We start from the raw sequence: 12,204 nt of genomic DNA on the forward strand, positions 1-12,204 counted from the left end.
GTTTGCTTTGTTTTGTTATGGGGTTGTATGATTAATGATCTACAGTTTAACTTATTCTGCCTAGTAATTTATCAGTGGATCTTTCCATGTTGATAGGTGTAGATTTACTTCATTTTTAAATTTTATTGTCTAGATCTACTATAGCTTATTTAACTCATACCCTATTTGGAAACCTAATAATATCCAAGTTTTGATATTACAAACAATTTAACAGTGTATATCTTTGTGCACATAAAAGAGGATGACTGTATATGGGAGTGCCCATTTCCTTACATATTAGCCAATATTGAATGACTAATGTTCTGTTTTTTCTTTTTAGTACCAGGTGTTGCTGAATTTGCAGCTTCCTTCAAAAGTGTAAGTAATATCTCACATAATGAAGTTTTTCCAACTTTTTGGTTCTGGATAAAATCTCAAATTTCTTTATTTTCAAGAATAATGTTATTGCCTTCATAGTATTTTGTAACTGCAACCCTGGAAGTCTGTTTATATCATCATCATGTTAATGATGTTAATGCTCTATTTTGATATTTTGACCTTTGGCTATTAGCCTCTTCTTTCAGCTTAAAAGATTTTAAGGTAAAGCAATTGAAATATTTAATGTAATGCCAATATTCTTTTGGCCCAAACTATGATTTTGAAGTGTTTCTCTTTTGCTTATGTGATGCATTATGACTTTAACTTATACCTCCCTGAAGGAGTTTTAAGTTTCTCAGTGGCTCATCAGAAACTGAAGAAAGACATTCATTAGAGCCACTTTTCCAATTACTAGGGCAGCAGGCATTGTACTGGATGCTCTAGATATGTTCTCTTATGTATTCCCACTACCAGGAAGATAAGATGATTATGATGTTAGCTAGCATGTACATGATACATACCATATGCCAGGCACTGTTCTAAACACTTTACATACATTATTTAATCTTTGCAAAACCACATGAGGGGGATTTCCCTTGCAGTCCAGTCGTTAGGACTCAGTGCTTTCACGGTCCTGGCCCTAGGTTCAATCCCTGGTTGGGAAACTAAGATCCTGCAAGCTGTGTGATATGGCCAGGGAAAAAAACAACACGAAACAAACCCATATGATGTATAGGTACTATTATTATCCATATTTTACAGACAGATAGCCACAAAGATGTTAAGTAGTTTACCCAAGATTATAGGCTGTAAATGGCAAAACCAGGCTTTGAACCCATAAGTCTACTTACTAGCATCCATACTTATTATACATACTTAGAAGCTTTTGTGCCCAAAGTTAGAAGCACTGACTAGCAGAGAAGCTTAGAAGTTAAGTTACTTGCCCAAGTCCTAGTGAGTGATAGGCTAGGATTTGAGCAGGGATCTGTCTGATTCCAAAGCTCATGCTGTTTCTATTAACAGATTAGGGATTTGTAATTAACTGTCTTAGTACCTTACCATATTAGTACCTTACATACCTTAGTATGTACCTTACATACCTTAACATTCTCTATTCATTAGGTTAAAGGGTAACCTAGTTAGGGTTAAAGATACTGAGTTAAGTATTAAGGCCTGTGGCTTTCAGGTTCCATGAGCATATTTGTTCAAAGGGACCTTTTTGTAACTTCTTTTATTTTTCCAAAAGGTAGGGTTGTATGAAAGCTGGAGTGTACGACTTTAATATCCAGGACGGCCTGAGCATGAGTGAAGGATAGCATAGGGTTTTGAAGGCAGACACACTTGGATTTGAATCCTGAATCTGTTACTTCACTATCTGTGACCTGAGCAAGTTTCCTAACATTTTTGAGCCTTAGTTTTCTCATGTAATACTACTTCATAGACTTAGTAGAAAATGGCATAATGCATGTAAAATGCTTTGCATAGTGCCAAGAACTAATAAACTATACACAGTAGCTAGTATTAGATCAGCCTTTGTCTAGTAGATTAAATAGAAAGTATTTGATTTAGTTTTCATGAATTCTCATTCATACTGAATTTTTAGTTTAGTAAATTATATTTGTTGCAACTAACTACTTTGAGTTGTAAACATAAATAGGTTGTTTTTTAAAACTTTTGTTATGAGCATGGTTTGAAAATCTGAAGAAATATCTATACCTTTTCCCTGGACGTTTGCACATACGTATTGAGTTTTGTTTCTAGGGGTTCAGGGCCATCCCAAGGCCTCAGGTTAATCCCCTGGAATATTCTGATTCCCGACTAGGGGTAAAAGTGGTGAATTTGACCTAAAACCTTCAAGGGAAGGTAGAGTAGTGGTTTTGGAACTCTGACTTCATGGGTTTTGAATCATGGTTCCAGTATCTCTATGACTTGAGGCAAGTGGTTTATAATCTTCCTAAACATCTGTTGTTTTTTTCATTTGTAAAATGCGGAGGAGGATAATACCTTTTTCATAGGGTTGATTTGGAAAATAAATGACATGATGCATGTAAAGTGTTTTACTTGTCACATAGTACCAAATAAAAGTGAATTTTTTTAAAAAAAGGCATAAATGAGTCCTGGAGATATAATATACAGCATGGTAACTACAGTTAATAATATAACTGTAGTTAATAATACTATATTGCCTGTTTGAAAGTTGCTAAGAGATCTTAAAAATTCTCATTACAAGAAAAAAACTTTTGTAGCCATATATGGTGATGACTGTCAACTAGACTTCTTGTGGCATTCATTTCCTAATATACACAAATACTGAATTATTATGCTATACACCCAAAACTAATATAATGGGATGTGTCAGTTATACTGCAGTTTAAGAAAAGGAAAAGGGCTCAAAGTTGAAGGGAAATCTCATCAGAATTGTTCATATACCAGCTATGGAGCTTTTAAAAAATAGATATGTAAAAAAAAAAAATAGATGTGTAATGCCCTTGCTCTGTTCTTCCCACTGGACCCTCTCCCACACCCTGATATTCTGAATCAGTGCATCTGGGTTATGGCCTAGTTATTTGTATATTTTTAAAGTTACACAGCTCGTTCTCATGTGTAGTCTGGATTGAAAGCTGTTATGCCAAAGCTGTTCTAAGAATGAGCTCTCTTTCATATTTTGTAAGTTCACTATCAGGAATGAAAAGAAACTTAAAATTCTAAAGTTTTCTATAACATTTACAATAAAATGAAATTTTAAGTGATGAGCATTCCAGTATTCTCTTGTTCAGATTGAAGATTTTCTCATTCTTGGTTCTTCTTTGAAACTCTTCTCTTCTGCCAGCAAATGTTACTTCCTGATTATTGTTTCAAACAGTTTAGTTGGAGGCTTTCACTAGTCGTGAATTTCCAGTAGTTTCTGTCATGACTATACCAATCTGTTATATGTATAGCAGTAACAGTAGTCAGACCTAATTTTCTAAGATCATTTCTTTAAAACCAGCTTTTAAAGATGAAGAGTATTGTTTTGTAAGGGTTCTTTGTGCAGGCCGTATCTGAACCTGGAGAAATCTGGGTTTTTGAAATTACAATTTGCCAGTGTTTTCAAGGGTTTCCCTGGTGGCTCAGGTGGTAAAGAATCTGTCTGCAATGCAGGAGACCCAGGTTTGATCCCTGGGTTGGGAATCTCCCCTGGAGAAGAGAATAGCTACCCACTCTAGTATTGTTGCCTGGATAATTCCACGGACAGAGGAGCCTGGTGGGCTATAGGCCATGGAGTTGCAGAGTCAGACAGCTGTGTGAAAAGCTCTTTTTCTTATAAGAAAGAAGAATAGGGTCTCTTCATACTTTGCATTTGTCTGAATGGATGTATTATTTTCTGACAGCCTATTACTAGCTCTCCACCCAAATGGATGGCTGAAATAGAACGTGATGACATCGACATGTTGAAAGGTAAGCAGTGCTGGTGACCTTTAACTTTTGACCTGACATTTGCTCCTCCACATACCACCTTAACAGTTTTTCTCTCACTATTCCCTTACAAGTATTCTTGGCTTCAAATTGCCTATTTAGCCATCATACTCATGTTTTTCATATCTAAATGCCCTTTTCTACTTTTTCATGTGTAGAAATCTTACCAATTCAAGACTCAATCGTAATGATTGCTGCTGCTGCTAAGTTCCTGTAATATTAACTTTATTTTGTATGATGCTTAGAGTTAATTAAAAGCTCTCATGTAAATTTTCTCATTCTAATTCTCATAAAGGTTCTTTGAGTTAGGTATGATACCTACGTTTCAGAGGTTAACTTAAACCAAGGTTTTATTAGAAAGAGTTAAAATTTAAACTCAGATGTTTTTAAGACTAGTCTGTTATTACTATAACACAAATGGCTTATTTAGGATTTACTGCTGTCTATTGTTGCCAGTACTATTAATTGACAACCCTGGAGTGGGTTAAGACCTGTCTTTTAGTTCTTTCTATCTCATCAATTTCTCCAACAAAGAATACTGTAAGTAGTGAATATTTGATAAATGACTTGGAACTCAACCACAAAGTAGAAATTTAAATTAAAAAACATTAATTTTCCTTGATTTTGTTCTCTTTATTTGATTTTTTATCATCCTTCTGGTGGTAAGATTCATGATGGTGGTGAAGTAATAGACTGAAGTTAAGGTAGAAAATGCGGGATTCTTAAGCTATTTAAGCAGCTGAACAGATCGAGAAAGTCTACTTATGCCAGATATAGATAATAATTGTAGCATGATAAGTTGCAGAAAATAACACCTCTGTTTGATCTCAGAAGTAATTCATTGTTCTGCGTGAAATACTTAAAAGCAGATCCCCTCCTCCAGCCAGGGGAAAATTAAGTCTCAAGGGCATCTCAGGTTCATTGCTCTAATGTTCCAAACAGACGTTTATGTAATATTCCATCAGCATGTATTTTCTACGGAAACTTCAAAGTTTTAGGAAAGGATCAGAGCATTATGTTTTATGCAAATTGACCTATGTCTTAAACCTAAAAGTAATTGGGTTCTATTTAAATGAAAATCTCGGGAAGTAAGTTTTTACTTTAAGTTTACTGTCTTCTGGTAAACTTTAACAAGTTTTATAGGCATTTGATTTGGAGAAAACGTTTGGATTAATATTTAGTCTTTTTTTCCTAAACAAAGTATGCCTTTTATGATAGAGTGTGCTGGAATAATTACTGAGTTTACTAGGTTATAAGTTATTTTTCTCAGTACAGTGAAAGTATATTGAAAACTGTTAAGAGTTTTAAGTGATAGAATTTCAAATCAAACTAGCTTAAGCAAAAGGATTTTATTCACATAAATAAAAATTCTAGGGTGGCTCAGTGGTAAAGAATCCTCCTGCCAGTGCAGGAGATCTGGGTTCAATCCCTGATCCGGGAAGATCCCACATGCCTCAGAGCAACCAAGCCTGGGAGCCCAACTACTGAGCCCATGTGCCACAACTACTGAAGTCTGAACACTCTAGATCTCGTGCTGTGCAACAAGAGAAGCCTCTGCAATGAGAAGCCCTCGCACCGCAACTAGAAAGTGGCCCCTGCTTTCCACAACTAGGGAAAGCCCCCACACAGCAAGGAAGAGCCAGCCCAGCCAAATAAATAAATTATAAAAAAAATAAAAATTCTAGGAGTAGAAAAAGCTTTGAGCATATCTTGATCCTTGATTCTTACTTATTTACTTTTTATTGCTATTTTATTTAGTGTTTTATTGCTATTTTATTGTTAATTGAAATATTGTGTATGTGTGCTCGGTCATGTACAAAACTCTTTGAGACCCCATGAACTGTATGTAGCCTGCCAGGCTCCTCTGTCGATGGAATTTTCCAGTCAAGAATATTGGAGCAGGTTACCGTTTCCTACTCCAGGGGATCTTTCTGACCTAGTGGTTGAACATACGTCTCCTGGGTCTCCAGTATTGGCTGGCAGATTCTTTGCCACTCTGCACCTGGGAAGGGCTTCCCTGGTAGTTCAGCTGGTGAAGAATCCGCCTGCAATGTAGGAGATCCCAGTTCTGTTCCTGGGTAGGTCAGGAAGATCCCCTGGAGAAGGGATAGGCTACCCACTCCAATATTCTTGAGCTTCCCTGGTGGCTCAGCAAGTAAAGAATCCGCCAGTAATGTGGGAGACCTGGGTTCAATCCCTGGGTTGGGAAGATCTACCTGGGTTGGGAACAGCTACCCACTCCAGTATTCTCGCCTGGAGAATTCCATGAACTGTATAGCCCATGGGCTTGCAAAGAGTCGGACATGACTGAATGACTTTCACGCTCACTTTCTTTTCACCTGGGAAGTACCAGCTGGACCAGTGAGGACTTATGAATGATGGTGGAGCTGGTGTCCATATTGCAAGTCAAAGATCTGTCTGTAGGCTTTCTCAATGCTGTGTCCGATCACAAGGTTCTGTATTTTAGTAGTGTATTCATTTTGTATGATAGGCAAAGTGAATGTTATAAAAGGGTCCTCAGGATAAAACACGTAATTGCTATTGTATTTATGCTAACTCTCTTCTCATTAAGTGGGTAAGTTCATATGAGGCATTTTGCAGTGGTTGAAAAATTCACTGATTTGTATGTCTGTTTGTTTAGGGTGAGTGAGTGGATAAGAAGAGATATGGATCCATTTTCTATTTACTCGATAGTAATTAGGTTTGAAAACTTTTATAGCAAGGGTTTGCAACCCATGTGAGTTGTTACTAGAAAGAAAGAAATGGTATTGAAGTGAATGATTCTATTTCAGAACTGGGGAGCCTCACCACAGCTAACTTGATGGAGAAGGTACGAGGCCTTCAGAACCTGGCCTATCAGTTGGGGCTGGATGAGTGTGAGTACCCAGATCACATTTATTCAGGGGCCATCCTGTGTATTTCATGATGCATTCGGGCATAATTCAGGAAGTATCTTTATTAGGTGTTCTAAAGGTAAGAAGCCACTGTGATCTATGAAGTAAGCCTTTTACCATAGAGTGTGCTGGAATAATTACCAAGTTTACTAGGTTGCAAGTTATTTTTCTCTGTACAGTGAAAGTATATTGGAAACTCTTGAGTTTTAAGTGATAGAATGTCAAATCAAACTAGCTTAAGCAAAAGGACTTTATTCACATACATCAAAATTCTAGGAGTAGAAATAGTTTTGAGCATATTTTGATCCTTGACTCTGACTTACTTTTTATTGACGTAGAGTTGATTTACAATGTTGTGTTAATTTCTGTTGTACAGCAGGGTGACTCAGTTATACTCATATATACATTCTCTTTTATATTTTTCATTATGGTTTATCACAGGATGTTCAATACAGTCCCCTGTGCTATATAGTAGGACCTTGTTTATCCATTCTAAAGGTAATAGTTTGCATCTGCTAACCCCAAATTCCAGTCCATCCCTCCCCAGATCCATGACGCTTAGTGATGTCTTAGGAATGTGCTCTTGTTCTTGCTTTTGTTTTACATCTCAGAGTTGTGCTTCACTCATGCATTATTATTATTCTTTGACCTTGCACTCAGGAAGGTGACCAATAGGAACTCCAGTTTATATGTCTTTAAATCTTGTAATCCCAAAAGAAAGAAGATGTTTTCTTTCTTTCTTTTTTTTTTAGAAGATGTTTTCTGAAAATTCCCCAGAAAAGGTCCTGGGGAGACCTCTGACTATTCCATCTTGGCTTACATACCTTTCCTGGAACCAGTCCTTTAGCCAAGTAGCATAGAGCACTGAGATGGGCCAGCCTGGGGCCAGGGTGCAAATGCAGATTGGAACCGTTAGTCTGACTCAGATCACGTGGAATGCATTCAGGGAGATTGCTTCCCCAAAGGAAGGGTTTTGTAACACACCAAGAATGTAATCTGCCAGTATGAGTAATGCTTTTAAAATTCTGTGTTCCTGTCTGCTCTCCAGTCTTTTAGTTTAAAATGATTTTTAACTATATTTCTTTCCATACTCTGTTTATTATAAAACCAGCAAAGGAATTGTAGAAAATTTTCACTTTGTAATTGAAAGAAATACTCAACATAGAGTGTTAGAACTTTGTTCTCATTGGGTAGGTACTTCCTGGGACCTTGATAAATGCACAATTTTGAGATATTACTGTAGCTTATAACTTTCTTCAAAACTGTTTTGTACTGATTAATGTAATTCCCAACAGCAGTTTAACAGATTATTTGTCTTGTTTATAGAACATGCAATGGATTTGTCCACATCATTGATTTTACTACCAATTCAACATTTCACTTTAAAATTTAATTTAAAACTACCAATTTTCAACTAATAGCACTTCCTTAGTCCTGTTTTTGTTTTCTTTATTTCCATTACTATCATTAGCAGTTGACATTTGTTTCCCAAGAAAACATTTTAAAATCACTTCATGGATCAAGGAGCAGAGAGCCACAGACTGCTCTGAGACATGGTTGCCAGGTGGTCTGCGATGTGCCCTCATTGTTGCCTAACTCCTCTGTGTACTAGTCATTTATTTCTCATGATTGAAGCTTGTCTTGGCAGAATTACTCTTTACCATGTATGTCATAGACATCAAGGGTTTATAATGAAAACCCCATGATTATTAAATTCATAAATGCGAGACTTATACAGTGTAGAACTTGATTCTGTTTCTAGCTTTGGATAATACATGCTGTAATGATCACAGCTATCAATCCTTTATCTATGTCAGTTTTTCTTATGAAATAAAGTTTTTTCAAAAGAGATAAAATTTTATGTTTATTATATCAAGAAGATGCTATATTACTGAATGTATTTACCAACAGTGTTGTCTCTAGTTAGTTGTAGATGAAATTACTATATTCCCTCTGATTAGTTTTTCTTTTCCTATTTTCCTGCTGAGAAAGATAATGAAGTATTTTTTTCTCTACTTTTTATTATGAAAAATTTTAAACATATACCAGAGGAAAGTAGAAAATTGACCTTATATACTGATGACTTGATTTTATAGTTAGCATCTGGTCGATCTGTTTCAACCTCTGCCAACCTATATAATTAAAGCAAGTCTCAGGCATCATATTGTCTCACTACTAAATAACTTCATATGTGAGTCCAAAAGACAGGGACTTTTCTTTCCCTTTTTTTTTTCCTTAAGTATAATTGTGATTCTATTAATTATGCCTGAAGAATTTTAACAAACTTGTTTAATATCATCAGATAGCCAGTCAGAATTTATATTTCCCTGGTTCACTCATAATTGTCTTTATATAGTTGGTTGGTCTGAATCAGAATTTAAGTAAGGTACTATATTTGATTGATATGTCTCTTAAGTTTCTTTTAATCTGGCATAGCTCCACCTCCCTATTTTTTTCCTTTGCAATTTATTATTGTTACTTTTTCTGTGGAATTTTCCCCATTTTGGATTTTGTTGCTTTTATTCCTTTGGTAGTGCTTAATATGGCCATCTACCCCTTTTTATTCCCCAGTAATTAGATTTAGAAGCTCATACAGATACAGGATTGATTTTTATTTTTATTTTGACAAGAATATTTCATAAATGGTGTTGTACACATCATTCAGAAGGGTTCATCCTGTCTGCTTGTCTCTCTTTGTGATGTTGAGATTAATTCATTGATAAAGGTATTGTTTGCCAGATCTATTACTCATAAAATTCTCCATCAGCCTTACAACCAGAGTTTTAGCAGCCATTGAAAACTGCCTAGATTCACTATTTTATTAGAGTCTGTGAAATGGTATTACACTAATTCTATCATTCCTTCTTACTAGCTAGAATTTTTCTGCGAAGAACTTTATCTTAACCAACTCTTCATTATTTATTACCTTGAATGCTGTTCTTACTGGATAAATGATTCTTTATCAGTTTTTAGAATAATGAGTTGGTTCTCTGAGCATCAGTAAATCTATTTTAATGTCTTTCCACACAAACAGAAACTTGGTGTGGTTTGTTTCAGTTTTTATTCCACACAGCTAAGATCATCATTATTATTAATTAAGTATTTCTATTTCTAAAACTTAAGGCTTTGGAGGTAGGAGTTTGAAGTCACCTAACTCAGTGACCTTAAGCGGGGAACCAAAATTCTGCAGTAGAAATGCTTGTTTCTGCCAGATGTGTTCTATGAGCACAGCTGAGATTTCTCAAAATTATTTTCTAGTTCAAAATACAGCTTTCTTTCAATTTCTGTAGCAGTGCTTTGCTACTGATTGTCATTTTCCCTGATCATAATAATTAGTTGACATGCAGAAAATAGTTTTTTAATTTAGAATTGGTAAGAATCACATTGCTATGTGATTTCTTGGCTCTAACCTCTTTGTTTTATTGTGTATGGGATATTTGCATAAAAACAAGATCCTTTTTGTCCTTACAGATTATTCATCTACTCTAGGGGTTGACGTTTACTTGACACCCTAATCTGGTGTTTCGATATCTCAATCCTCCTTCCTGCATTAATTGAGAGGATGACATGGATGAAAAATAAGCAATACGAACTGATGAATCCCCAAGGACCCATGATCCTGTTTTCATGCAAATATCTGTAACTGATAAAGATGATGGAAAGAAAAAAAATGCAAAAAAAATATGTCCTCAAAACATGATTGTTTGTCTCTTCCCTGGAGCATTGTTAAGTGTTAGTATAGAAAAAATGTGAACCTTCTAGGGCTAATAGCAACTAGATTGTATCTTTTGGAAGATGAACTCTGCCTCTTGATTTAGTACATGATTATATCTCAGATAACCCTTCTGATGTGCAGGTTTTGGAATGCAATAATGTTTTATATAGTTATTTATGGCTTTTCATGATTGGGGCCCTCAGACTTTATATGGGCAGTTAATTTATGTGAAATTCCTGTGAAATACATAGAATTATAAAAAACTACTTCTACTGTATGAAGAATTCCATTTCTGTTACTTCCATCTGAGTTCTGTGTCCTTCTTGTCTTACCAAAACTATTGTAGTCACCTTCTAACTGCCCTCCCTGTGTCTCAGCTACTTCATATAAGTCCGTCTTGTTCACCAGTATGAGGTTAATTTTTCTAAAGTAGTGTTTGCTTTCTGTTTGTCCTTTACTCTTAAGTCATTAGTAGTGTTTCATTACCCATACAATAAAATTCAGATTCCTTAATATGGCTTTCAAAATCCTCTTACTCTGGGCCGAGCCTAATGTCTAGCCTTCTTACTGCTCCCGTACAGAATACCATGCATCGTCTGCATTTGAAATTCTCTTCCTGGGACACTTCCCCATCTTCTTAATTCTATTCATGTGGTTCCTTTTCTCAGGAAGCCCTCCCTGACCTATTTCTAGTGTAGGAATTTTATTTGTCCTTTATTATTTAGCCAGAATCTACCTCTTTCATCAGCCTTTCCTTTTCAAACTTGATCTAGAAAGTGAACTCACTTTTCTGATCTCCTAGATAGCTCCTAGAGCAGTTCATTTTTTTTCATTTTTTTGTCACTTTTATCATTCTGAGAGACTTCTGGTTTGTGTCTTATCTCTTAGATTAATTGTAGCTCTTGAAGGTAAGAATCATATTTTGGAGCTGTCTTCATAATCCACAGAGTACCTGTCCATATGGTAGATGTGCAGTATGTATTTGCTGATTGGATGACTGAATGATCAACTCCTTGATGCCTTTCGATGAAATGAATGAAATCCATTCACTTAAAACTGAAAAAGTGGAGCTTCTGGAAATTGTTCTTTTTCTGGATAGTTTGTGTTTTAATGATGAGTAGTAACATTTGAAGATCTCATAATGTCTGGAATTTTTCTCTTATGACAGTGGATGATCAACCACACATAGTAAATATAGTGTAAAACTTGTTAATAATGGTTTGATTTTGTCTTCTACCTGACCGCTACTCCAGTGTTATTATGACCTGGGCAGTGGTCATGATTTATTCATGTAAGTTGCAGCAGCACATCTCTTGTTTTATTCCTCAGACCCATTGAACTGACATAAATCTTATTGAATATTGATTCTCAACAGTTTCTGTCCTTTAAAAAAAAAATTTACACCTGTCCTTGAAAGCTACAAACATTTTAGTAATTATGTGGACTACCTGCTTGCTGGCGATATTCAAAATGATTTTAAATGGAATGTGAAGATTGGAAAAGCAGCAGATCGTGCCATTTGAAACTAGAGCTAAAGCTTGGAGTTCTGATTCATTTCTTCCCTTTCCTTTTTTTTATGACAGCTTTACTGAGATGTAATTCACATACCCTATAATCCACTTATTTATAGTGTACAATTCAGTGATTTTTAGTATTTTCAGAGATGTACAGCCATTACCACAATCAATTTTAAAACATTTTCATCACCTCCCAAAGAAATCCTGTACTCGTTAGCAGTCACTCCTCATTTTCCCCTAAACTCCATAGGCCTAGGCCACTACT

General features: G+C 35.7%; 1 protein-coding gene across 7 annotated transcripts in view; it reads left to right on the forward strand.

Annotated features, from left to right (window-relative positions):
- LIN52 (lin-52 DREAM MuvB core complex component) overlaps positions 1 to 12,204 on the forward strand; it is a 108,623-nt gene that overhangs the window by 6,378 nt on the left and 90,041 nt on the right. For 3 of the 7 annotated variants that reach the window (XM_043472532.1, XM_043472534.1, XM_043472533.1), the window contains exons 3-5: positions 320 to 357; positions 3,729 to 3,795; positions 6,606 to 6,689. In XM_043472532.1, the coding sequence (XP_043328467.1) occupies positions 320 to 357; positions 3,729 to 3,795; positions 6,606 to 6,689 (189 nt within the window). The remainder of the gene's footprint in view (positions 1 to 319; positions 358 to 3,728; positions 3,796 to 6,605; positions 6,690 to 12,204) is intronic. The other 4 variants (XM_043472539.1, XM_043472536.1, XM_043472535.1 and 1 more) reach the window with 2 other exon arrangements.

Source organism: Cervus canadensis, chromosome 6, assembly GCF_019320065.1.
Source record: "Cervus canadensis isolate Bull #8, Minnesota chromosome 6, ASM1932006v1, whole genome shotgun sequence".
NCBI lineage: Eukaryota > Metazoa > Chordata > Mammalia > Artiodactyla > Cervidae > Cervus > Cervus canadensis.